The sequence below is a fragment of the Nycticebus coucang genome, chromosome 18, assembly GCF_027406575.1.
Source record: "Nycticebus coucang isolate mNycCou1 chromosome 18, mNycCou1.pri, whole genome shotgun sequence".
NCBI lineage: Eukaryota > Metazoa > Chordata > Mammalia > Primates > Lorisidae > Nycticebus > Nycticebus coucang.
In genome coordinates, this window is record NC_069797.1 from 65,817,900 (window position 1) to 65,830,031 (window position 12,132).

General features: G+C 38.8%; 1 protein-coding gene across 4 annotated transcripts in view; it reads left to right on the forward strand.

Annotated features, from left to right (window-relative positions):
- HELZ (helicase with zinc finger) overlaps positions 1-12,132 on the forward strand; it is a 174,138-nt gene that overhangs the window by 124,986 nt on the left and 37,020 nt on the right. For 3 of the 4 annotated variants that reach the window (XM_053568791.1, XM_053568790.1, XM_053568792.1), the window contains exons 26-29: positions 1,345-1,535; positions 3,498-3,705; positions 7,116-7,195; positions 11,494-12,130. In XM_053568791.1, coding sequence (XP_053424766.1) covers positions 1,345-1,535; positions 3,498-3,705; positions 7,116-7,195; positions 11,494-12,130 — 1,116 coding nt within the window. The remainder of the gene's footprint in view (positions 1-1,344; positions 1,536-3,497; positions 3,706-7,115; positions 7,196-11,493; positions 12,131-12,132) is intronic. The other variant, XM_053568793.1, reaches the window with a different exon arrangement.

Here is a 12,132-nt window from a genome sequence, read left to right on the forward strand (position 1 = left end):
TATGATGGAAATAAAATAAATTTCACCATGAGAAAGAAAAAGGGGCATAATGGTATCTCTTTCTTTCTCTCTCTCACACACACACACACACACACACACACACATGCGCAGTGACCTTGGAACCTCAATTAATTCATTCAACACATCAGGTCATGTTGGTACACTGATATGTTATTTTTGAAAAGGAATGATTTTGGGGCGGCGCCTGTGGCTCGGTCGGTAAGGTGCAGGCCTCATATACCGAGGGTGGCGGGTTCAGACCCAGCCCCGGCCAAACTGCAACCAAAAAATAGCCGGGCGTTGTGGCGGGTGCTTGTAGTCCCAGCTAGTCGGGAGGCTGAGGCAAGAGAATCGCTTAAGCCCAGGAGTTGGAGGTTGCTGTGAACCGTGTGATGCCACGGCACTCTACTGAGGGCCATAAAGTGAGACTCTGTCTCTACAAAAAAAAAAAAAAAAAAAAAGGCACCAAGAAAAGGAATGATTTTGTATGTATTAATGTACATATCTTGGTTTTTCTTTCTTTCTCTTTTTTTTTTTTTTTTTTTTTTGAAACAGAGTCTCACTATGTCACCCTCAGTAGAGAGGCATAGCATCACAGCTCACAGCAACCTCAAACTTTTGGGCTTAAGCGATGCTCTTGCCTCAGCCTCCCAAGTAGCTGGAACTATAGGCACCTGGCTATTTTTTTGTTGCAGTTGTCATTGTTGTAGCAGGACCAGGCCAGGTTCAAACCCGCCAACCCCGGTGTTATGTGGCTGGAGCCCTAACCACTGAGCCATGGGCGCCGAGCCCTTATCTTAGGGTTCTGAGGAAAAACATTTGAGCCTTTTATGCACGTAATTTTTCAGAAAATATATCCTACAAATGTCTGGCCATATAAGTTTCAAGATTATGTTTATTTAAATGATTTTAGATGTTACAGAATTATGCTTTTAAAATCATAATTACTTAATCTTCATTTTATAGTTGTTGTGTTACAATTGCAGGTCAAAACTTCATTCTGAAGAGTTGTGTATGTTTTCTTGGTCTTAGAAGACTACTTACTAAGATTGTGTACATGGTTTTCTCTACTGAAAGATACCACTCCAGCTCCTCAAAAGACAGTTTACAATCGTGCCAGTTTATAAAAAGCAATACTTTGTATAGCTCAAGCTAATTTTCGGGGACATTATAAAATAGTTTTGTTTTTTAATATGCTTTACTCTTCCACATGACAATTCTTTGATTATTAGATATCATATGGAAAACCTGGGAAATACATTTTGCTACAGGATGATTTAAATTATGTTGCCTAGGTGAATATGTACAGCTACTGAGTGCATCCTTTTTCTGTTTATTTTTCAGTTCAGCCCAATCCTTCCGTACTTATTGGCAATCCTATTAGAGCATATACTCCTCCACCCCCTCTTGGACCTCACCCAAACTTGGGAAAATCTCCAAGCCCTGTTCAAAGAATAGATCCTCATACTGGGACAAGTATTCTTTATGTACCTGCTGTCTACGGAGGGAATGTAGTTATGTCGGTGCCTTTACCTGTAAGTGGACATTTGAGATACTTTCTATTAGATAAAGTAAAATAGGCTTCACTAAATTGATGGCAATCCCAAATAGTATTCTACCAGTTTTTCTTTATTTTTTGCCCCTAAGCTTCTTGTAAAGTAACTCTTATCTTTAACCTTCAAATTTGAAATGAACAAAGTGTGAAATTGACCAGCTTATCAGTAACGATTTAAACATCAATAAATTGGAGATTTAGAAGCCTTTGGTGGTCGTCTTCTTCCTTTTTTATTTTTATGTTATCAGACAGGGTCTCACTCTGTTACAGTGGCATCATCATAGTTCACTAGACGCTCAAGCTCCTGGGTTCAAGTGATTCTCCTGCCTCAGCCTCCTGAGCAGGTGGGAATGCAGGTGCCTGCTACCAGGCCCAGATAATTTTTTTGTTTTTAGTAGAGATGGGGGTCTCATTCTTGCTCAGGCTGGTCTCGAACTCCTAAGCTCAAGGGATTCACCTGCTTTGGCCTCCTGGCGTGCTAGAATTACGAGCATGAGCCACCATCCCACCTGTGGGCCCCTCCATCTCCCCGCCCCCTTGGCCCTTAGGATTCTAAAATATTTTACTGAGGAAAATTGGGCTAAAAGTTAACAGAGCTGATAAATTGGTCTCTTGTTTTGTAAAGTGATGTTTTTAGCTTTTACTTTTTACTTTTGCATAAGTCACAGACTTCCCGAGAAATAGTTGATTAAAGAGGCAAAGAAGCTTGGATTAGTCTAGTTCTCTGTGATCTAAATTTATCAGAGAAATTTCCTGTCTTAAGAAATCTTACTGCTACTTAAAAACATTGCTGAATCCTCTCTAAGACTATAGATTTTTAGAAGGCTTCCATCTTCTGTATAAACTCATTTTTATTTCCTTTAAGGTTTTGGAATATTTTGTTAATTTGCTGATATATGAATATTTCATTCATTTAAGGCAATTACTCTAATTTTGGGTAAAGGTGATCATTGCCACAGATCTTTGAGGTGTAGGTAGCATCCCTACCCACAGCTCAAAATGGGAAAATGCTCAAAATGCAAACATTTCTTGGTCACATTGGTCATGATAGTTCACAGTCATGGCAGCCAAGGGGAATGACTGTCAGTAAGAAATATGTAATTCCTGCCTGTTCCCTATAGACTTTAGACAGTAGACATTAGCTGAGTTATTTCTTCCCAGACAGCCTGGCAACATTACGCATCATCTGCTTTAAATAGTAAGTCCCTTAGGGTATTCATATTTCACTTTACTAGGTCAAAGGGGCATATTTTATCAGATTTCTAAAAGTCTGAATTTAATAGTTATATTATGATAAGATAATAGTAACAGCTCAGATGTCATTGTTTTTATTCCTTTTATGTTAATATGCAGAGATTATATATCTAGGCACACCTATACAAGTTTTCTGTTTCTGTGTTTTAAGATAGAATTGAATTAATCTAAAGCATTACTTAAAGTAATGACATGTTTGAATTTTATCTATAATAATGAGCATTAAATGATTTGCTTATTCATATTAAGTTGGAATACCTATTTTTTTGAGGCTAAATTCTTTCTTAACGTTTCCCCTGTTCTCTTATTCAGTCTATTAAACTATGTAAATAATTACATAGCTATGACTTTAAAAGATAATTGTTATGGTAATCTGTGGCATGTATACATTAATATTGAGGGGAAATGATTAAAGACTACAAAATGATTTAATGCCTTAAGGAATAGTTAAGCTGTTTCTTCCTAACCTCAAAAATGATCCATTTTTTCTCATCTACTAAAGATTGAGGGGATTTTTTTTTTTTGCCAGTTAATGCATAGTAATAATTCTGCCAGTTGTACTTTTGGTATCAACTCTGTAGTTATTCATTTCTCTGTGTGTTTGCTTTTTTCTAATCAAACACGCTATAGCAGTTTGCCTTCCAAAGCATTTCTAATGCAATTATTTTATTCCTTGTGATAACCTTAGGTACCATGGACAGGATACCAGGGTAGGTTTGCAGTTGATCCTCGAATTATTACACATCAGGCAGCGATGGCCTATAATATGAACCTATTACAGACACATGGACGAGGGTCTCCAATACCTTATGGCCTTGGACATCACCCACCTGTCAGCATAGGGCAGCCGCAGGATCCGCATCAGGAGAAGGATCAACATGAGCAAAATCGAAATGGTGAGTTGTTGCTGTGCTTCCTAAACTGATGACATGTTTTGCCATCTAGAAAGTTCCTTTAACAGATTGTTAACTTTTTTATGGACTATAAAAGCCATGAGAGAGAATCTAACATAAAAACCATAGATCCTGTCTCCAGAAGATACATATGTGTGGATAGAGAGAAAATTTATGTGTAATTTCAGAAGTTAGTTTAGGTTAAACCCTACCACTTATGATTGATACCACTGATTTCCTGAGAAAGCATTAAATTTTAACACTTAGAGTGTTTTAAATGGCAGTCATTTAAACTTGATAAGTATGCTCCTCTCTTGCTAAACATTTTTGTTCACACAAAATATTTTGTAGTATACTAAACATTAATGTTATTACGGGATAATTGATATACAGCTTATTTCTTTCTTTCTTTTTTTTTTTTTTTGGCCAGGGCTGGGTTTGAACCCACCACCTCTGGTATATGGGGCCAGCGCCCTACTCCTTTGAGCCACAGGTGCCGCCCTACAGCTTATTTCTTATATAAGTCTGCTAGAATTATAAATAAGAAAAAATTATCTGCTTTAATTTTTAGTCAGGCTTATTGAGGTGTAATTTATATGCAGTAAAATTCATCCTTTAAAAATGTACATTTGATAAGTTCTAACAAATACCCAGAGTTGTTAACAACCGCCAAACCGCCATATTTCCATCACCTCACAAAGTTCCCCCACTGCCCTTCTGCAGTCAATCCCATCCTCTTCCACCCTGGGCTGTCACTAATTTGACTTTTATCCCTGTATTTGATCTTTAGTATGTCATATATATGAAATCCTATAGTATATAGTTTTTTGTGACGGGCTGTGTTCACTTAGCTTATGGCTTCTGACGTCTCTTCGGGTCGTATGCATCAGTCGTTTGTTGATTAGTATTCCACAATATGGACACAAAGCATGTGTTTATCCATTTATCAATGGATACACACATTTTTGGCTTTTTGAATAACACTTTAATGAACATATGTTTTTATTTCTCTTGGATAAACACCTGGGAGTGAGTTTGCTGGGCATGTTATAAGTGCATACTTAACTTTATAAGAAATTGCCGTATTATTTTCCAAAGTGGCTGAACCATTTTCATTTCTACTAGTGTAAAATATAAGATTTCCAGTTGTTTCACTTTCTCACCAGCACTTGATTTAACCAGTCTCTTTAATTTTACATTTGCTAGTGGATATCCTGATGGTATCTCATTGTGGTATTAATTTGCGTGTCCCTAAAATGAATGATTATGACTCTCTTTTTATTGTGCTCATTAGCCATGCGTATATTTTTCTTTGATGAAAGGTCTTTTCATATCTATTCCTCACTTTCTTATTGGGTTGTCTTGTTAAGTCGTAAGATTTCTTTATATGTTCTGGATACAAATCTTTGATTAGATACATATTTTGAAAATATTTTCTCCCAGAAAACATGGCTTGCCTTTTCCTTCTCTGTCACCCAGGTTAGAGTGCAGTGGCACAATCAATCATAGCTCACTGCAACCTCAAAATCCTGGGCTAACGTGATCCATGTTTATCAGTCTGACAAGTATCCAGAACTACAGGCATGAGCTACCATGTCCAGCCTCTTTCTTTTCTTATTTTTTTGTAGAGACAGGGTCTTGCTATGTTGCTAAGGCTGAACTCATGATAACAAGCAATCATCCTGCCTTGGCCTCTTAAAGTGTTGGGATTACAGGTGTGACCAACTGTGCCTGACCTTATTTTCTTAATAGAATCTTTCAAAGGGCAGAAGTTTTTGTTTTTGATGAAGTCCAGTTTATTCATTTTTTTCATGTATAGATCGTGTTTTTGGTGTTGTGTCTAAAAAACTTTGTCTAACACAAGGTTGCAAAGATGTTTCTCTTATGTATTCTTCTAGAGTGCAGTGGCTGTCTATCATAGCTCACTATGACCCTAAACTCTTGAGTTCAAGTGATCCTCCTGCCTCAGCCTCTCAAGGAGCTGCGACTATAGGTTCTTGCTGCTATGCCCTGCTAATTTTCTAATTTTTCTTAGAGATGGAGCCTCACCATGTTTCTCATGCTGATCTCAAACTCCTAGCCTCAGGCAATCCTCCCACCTCAGCCTCCCAGAGTGCTAGGATTACAGACATGAGTCACCATGCCTGGCCAGTTTGGGGATGCTTTTTCCTTTTTTAAAAAAATTATTTTTTTCTCTGTGTGTTTCATTTTGGGTAGTTTCTATTGCTGTGCCTTCAGAAAGTTTGCCAGGTTTTTCTTCTGCAATGTGTGTTCTGCTGCTAATTCTATACAGTGAATTTTTCATTTCAAACACGTCTTAAAGTTTATTGGTAAGGTCGTTGTGGCATGATAATTTACAGAGTTCCAGTGGCATTCCTAAAAGACTATTTTTGAACAAGAACCCAAATCAAGGAATTTAAACTATCTAGAGTTAATTTATGTAGATTAAAAGCCTTTCACATGTGGGAAATTATTTGTATATTATAACTATACTTTTAAAACATTTTAATTTTGTTTCCTCAACTATTTATTCGCTTATATTTAGTTTGATATCTATTATTTTTAAACACTGTAACTACATTCCTTTCTAAATATCTTTATTATGTTTAGATTCCTTTACTAAATTAGACTGACACATTATTTGGATTTTCACTTAATTTGCATTTGTAAATGATCAATGAATTGCACCTTCATAAATAGGCAAGAATGCCAAGATCTTCAAAATGTCTATTTTAAGAAAATGAAGCTAGCCGGGTGTGGTGGCTCATGCCTGTAATCCTAGTACTCTGGGAGGCCAAGGTAGGTGGATTGCTTGAGCTCAGGTGTTGGAGACCAGCCTGAGCAAAAGCAAGACCCCATCTCGAAAAATAGCCAGCCAGGTGTTGTGGTGGGCACTTTTAGTCCCAGCTGCTCTGGAGGCTCAGGCAAGAGAATCGCTTGAGCCCAAGGGTTGGAGGTTGCTGTGAGCTCTGATGGGATAGTACTCTACCCAGGACGACAAAGTGAGACTCTGTCTCAAAAAAAAAAAAAAAAAAAAAAAAAAGCTGTAAATTCCTGGAGATTGGGCAATTTCCTTTGGAATTATTTGATATTTTAAGGTTATTCCCTCATTATGTTTTTGCCTTGTCAATGAGGTTTGCTTCATTTATAAATTTTCTTACTTGCAGAGAGACTGTAACTCTGAAAATTTAAGAACAAAACCCAAGTAGTAATATAAATCAATAATAATGGATGAAAAATGTTTAAAGTATTTTGCTTCTTTGTTTGAACCCGCCACCTCCAGTATATGGGGCCGGCGCCCTACTCTTTTGAGCCACAGGCGGCACTTTGCTTCTTTGTTTAATGCTGAATAGTCATTGGAAATGTCATGTCTACTGGAGAAAACATATAAGGATTTTAAAATATTTTCTCAGGTAAAAGTGATACAAATAATCCTGGACCAGAAATTAATAAGATTAGAACACCAGAGAAAAAGCCTACAGACCCAAAACAGGTATGCTGCTTTCATTTAGTGAATGCTTTGTTTTCATGGATTGAGTGATATGGTCATCTTGGAATCCTGATGTTTTATAGAAAAGTATCTGCCTTTTAACATTTATTTTTTATGTGTATTGTTTCACAGAGATTTAGTGGGTCATTTTGCCCCTTCTCCCTCACCTTTTCTTGGATTGTTACTGCATTTATCAGTATACCTTTCTTAAATTCCATTACTCAATGATAGACCTGAATTTAGCAACTTTTTATGATACAGTAGTAAATGAAGACAGAGCTACAGATGTGTCACTGAACATTATCTCTGATTGGGAAGAGCTGTTACAGCGAAGAAGGACGGCTCAACTTCTCTAGTCCTGCGCATTCCTCTCTCATTACACCCACTGTATAAATGCTTAACTCATCATTTGTCCATTCGTCTACTTTCTCTACTTATGTGCTTGTGAACCAGTTAGAGAGGATCAACTCATTGGTTGAATTAGTGCCACTGGAAATTCATGTTTTCCAATCTCAGTGGAACCATGGGGCTTCCCTGCATTTCTTACACACATACCAAACCCCTGTCCCCCAGTTCTTTCAGTGGCTTTTCTCAAGCTGATTACCTTCTGCCTTTGATTATTATTCTTATCCTCAGGAGGTGACTTACATCATCAGGATTTCATCCCATTCATTGGTAAACTTAAACTTCCCACTTTTTCTGTAGCCTTGATCACCCTTCCCTCTGTGCCACCTGTCTCTCAGGGAGGTTCCTATGAAGACTGACTTCTCCTTTTCTGGTCACCTCGTAGACCCTTGTTTCTTCTCTTCATTTATCTTTAGACACTTCCTACCCACTGGTTCATCCTCCTCAACCAACAAGATATTCATATCTCTTCCAGAGTAAGTAACCTGATGGACAGACTTTAAAGAAAAAGAGACTTTGTTTTGCCTTCGTCTCCTTTACATTCACTGCCCTGTGTGTGTCTCCTTCGTACCTCCTCTCGTGTTTGTTCCTTACCCACATAGCATAGTTGTAGGTCTCAACATTTCACTGAAACTATTGAACTCCAAGTGACCACACCTTCAGAGCGTACTTCAAATGTAGTCTTACTTGACTTTTCTTAGTTTTTGGCACTATTTTCTACTTCTGCCTTTGACCATCTTATTTCTTTTGTTTTCTTTGACACATTTCTACTTTCCACATACCTTTCTAACGTGGCCTTCTGTCTCTTTTATAAATTCCTAGCCACGCTTTCCCATCTGTCCTCAGTCCTTAAGTTGGGATTTCCCAGAGTTCTGTCATTGTCCCACGTCTCTTTGCAGTCTATGGTTAGTTACTATAAATAAGTCCAATCCGTGATTTTAACTACCCACTTCATGATAATGACTTCCAAATCTGCCTCACCAACCTCAGCCTAGCTTTCAGCAACTGTTATTCTCTATGTGCGGTTACTTATGTCTCATAAACATCTCTGACTCACAGTTTCTACATCTGGAGGGATTCAGTACCCACTGGAGGAGCTGCGGTATGAACGAGGTACCCTCTTGATTGATAAGAGGGGCCCTGCAGCGAAAGTAGGAGTAGTGTGTGTTTGGGAAAGGGTGTGGAGAGAACCAATGGCATGTCAGGATGCCGCTCCAGCGCCAGCAGCAAAGGCTGCCAGAGGCAGTCAGTGAAGCCAAGATAGCCAAGTCTCTCTCTTGTTCTTGTTTTTAAATTTCTGTTAAGACTCTTCTCTGTTAGAGAACTTGAAATCTGATGAGCATGTTTCATTTCTTTACCACCCTAGTGCTTGAGGCCCAGGAAAAATAAAGAAGGAAGAACTTATATTTTCCTCTGACTCAAGTATTAAGAGTATTAAGAGAAAAGTGGTAGAAGAGAATCTCATTCTGACCTAATTCTGACAGTAGTAGATGCAGACTTCTTCAGACCCTCCAGTCCTCTGTCCTAATTAGTGAGCGCATTGTAGTGGTGTAGTCCTGATCTAAATTTCTTTTTTTTTTTTTTTTTTTATTGTTGGGGATTCATTGAGGGTACAATAAGCCAGTTACACTGATTGCAATTGTTAGGTAAAGTCCCTCTTGCAATCATGTCTTGCCCCCATAAAGTGTGACACACACTAAGGCCCCACCCTCCTCCCTCCATCCCTCTTTCTGCTTCCCCCCCCCATAACCTTAATTGTCATTAATTGTCCTCATATCAAGATTGAGTACATAGGATTCATGCTTCTCCATTTTTGTGATGCTTTACTTAGAATAATGTCTTCCACGTCCATCCAGGTTAATACGAAAGATGTAAAGTCTCCATTTTTTTTTTTTAATGGCCCTGATCTAAATTTCTAAGACACAGACCTAGTTTCCTATGTCAAAGTCAGAAGGAAGGAGGCGGTTACAATGGCAGCTTATTCACAAACAACCTTGACATCAAGTCACTGTATTCCTCATGTGATCAGAGTATATTGACATTATCTTCTGGAAAAAAGTTATCCCAGGTGAATGTAATTTCATTCATTAAAAAGATGGAGATTTATGGGGGAAAATACTTGTTTATAAAGAAGTTTCATCAGGTTCTGAGGCATCTGAAGAGCAGGCATTGCAGCTGCTTGGGAAAACTTGGACACAGTTGTCATCCTTCCTGCTGCTTTTCTTAGATAATTATTTATATGCACCCAGTAATCTTAAAGACCTAAAACTGGCCAAGTTTAATGGCAGTCCATTCGAGGTCGGCGATTAGAGATGAGGATGCACTTGAGGTACAGTTGGCACCACAGCCATTTGTTGCAACGGCGTGGTCACCAAATGTATCCCCGCTGCAGTTCAGGAGCAAGCTACTTGTTCTGCTTTGTTGGGAGTGGCCAGTTCCATGGCTAACTTGGAACTTGAGAGTCTTGGGTGAGGCAAGTACTCTGCAATCCCCAGAGACTATTTCATCATTGAAATTTGTTAGGAGATGGATAGGCCAAAGCAGCTCCCTGAGTTTTTGACAGAGATTGAAAAGACAAATTGCCTCTTTCTACCTTGTTTTTCATTTTTCACATTGGCATTACTAAAGATCTAACTTACATTTCAGAAGGATGATAATATTCCCTAGCTTAAAGACCTTGGGTAGTTTACTGCTGTTTATAGAATTAAAAACAATGTACTCAGTCTTATAATCATTCAGGCTCTTGTGTAAATTGAGCTTTTGTCATTTCACCTATGTCAAGAAGGGAAAACTAACACATAAGCAAGTGGAGTCAGAGCTCTGTGTACGCAAAACTTGTCATGTTTCCCAAATTTGCCGTGCTTTGCCCTTCTCTCAACTTTTGCATAAGCTGTTACCTTTACTTGAAATATCCTTCCCTCCTCTTTGGAATATTCCAGCTCTTTTTGTAAGATTCAACTCAAATGCCATCGGCTTTGTGAAACCTTCAGTTTTCTGAGGCACTGGGAACACATCCTCCTACAGTCCCTCTGATTATATGTTTAGATGTCAATATTCTACTGGATTCTAAACCAGGGGTTAGCAGGGTTCTACTGTAAAGAGCCAGATAGTAAATCTTAGGCTCTGTGGCCCATATGGTCTCTGTTGCAGCTGTTGAAATTTGTCATTGTAGTGTAAGGCAACCACAGACAACATGTGAGTGAGTGTGGTTGTGTTCCGGAAAACTTCATTGACAGAAATCTGGTGGGTTGGGAATGGATGCAGGGGGGCCATAGTTTATAGACCACTTCTCTAAGCTCTTAGTGATATAGGCCAAGTCCTCTTATTGATTTTTTTAATCGTCAGCACCAGGCACAGTGTCCTTGGAAGGATCATAATAAATGTTAAAGTAAAGAATGTCGTTATATCATGGCAAAAATTGACATCCAAACTGGTTATTTCATTGTTCATTTCAAAGTTGTTTTAATTGCGACACATTTTTTTTATTAATATAGGTAAGTTTGAGAAAATAATTTGGATGCATAAAAGCAATAAAATCAGAAGGAAAGAACACATTTTAATGATATATGTCAGAAGGAAATAAATGGCTTTCTAAGGAAGCAAGTGTGAAATTAAAAATGTTTTTAAAGGAATTAAAATGGTTATAGTAATAAAGTGGCAGTTTTTTCCCTCATGACTCAAATTTAATATGCTGGTTTTTTTTCTGTGTTATCTTTTTTAATTTAAAAAATATTTCCTTATTTTATTGGGAGAAAATGAATGAGTGGGCACCCAGCACTCCTGCTGTCACTGATAAGAATGTACCGTATCCTTTATATGGGTAGGATTGGGAAAAGATGGAAAGTCACAGAATTCAGATCTTCTGCAGTTAAAAAAGCCTTCTTATTTTTTTCTAGGTTGATTTGGAATCAAATCCACAGAACAGAAGTCCTGAATCACGTCCTGGTGTTATTTATCCCAATACCAAATTTCCTCGCAAAGATAATCTCAACCCAAGACACATAAATCTTCCCCTTCCTGCTCCCCGTGCGCAGTATGCAATCCCTAATCGTCATTTCCATCCCCTTCCCCAGCTACCAAGACCGCCATTCCCAATTCCACAACAGCACACCTTGTTAAATCAGCAGCAGAATAGTTTGCCTGAACAACCAAATCAAATGCCACCTCCACCAAATCAGGTAGTCCCTCAGCAGAACCAGCTGAGCCAGCAGCCCCAGCAGCCCCAGCAGCCCCAGCAGCCCCAGCAGCCTCAGCAGCCTCAGCAGCCCCAGCAGCCTCAGCAGCCGCCACCGCCTCAGCTTTCTCCTGCGTATCAGGCAGGACCCAGCAGTGCTTTTTTTAATAATGCAGTTTCTCATCGACCACAGACTCCTCCTGCAGAGACTGTGATTCCTGAGCAGCAGCCCCCTCCCATGCTGCAAGAAGGCCACAGCCCTCTGAGAGCCATTGCACAGCCCGGCCCCATTCTTCCTGCACATCTGAATAACTTCATTGATGAGAACCCCCCAGCATTACCTATAGGAGAGGCATTAGGT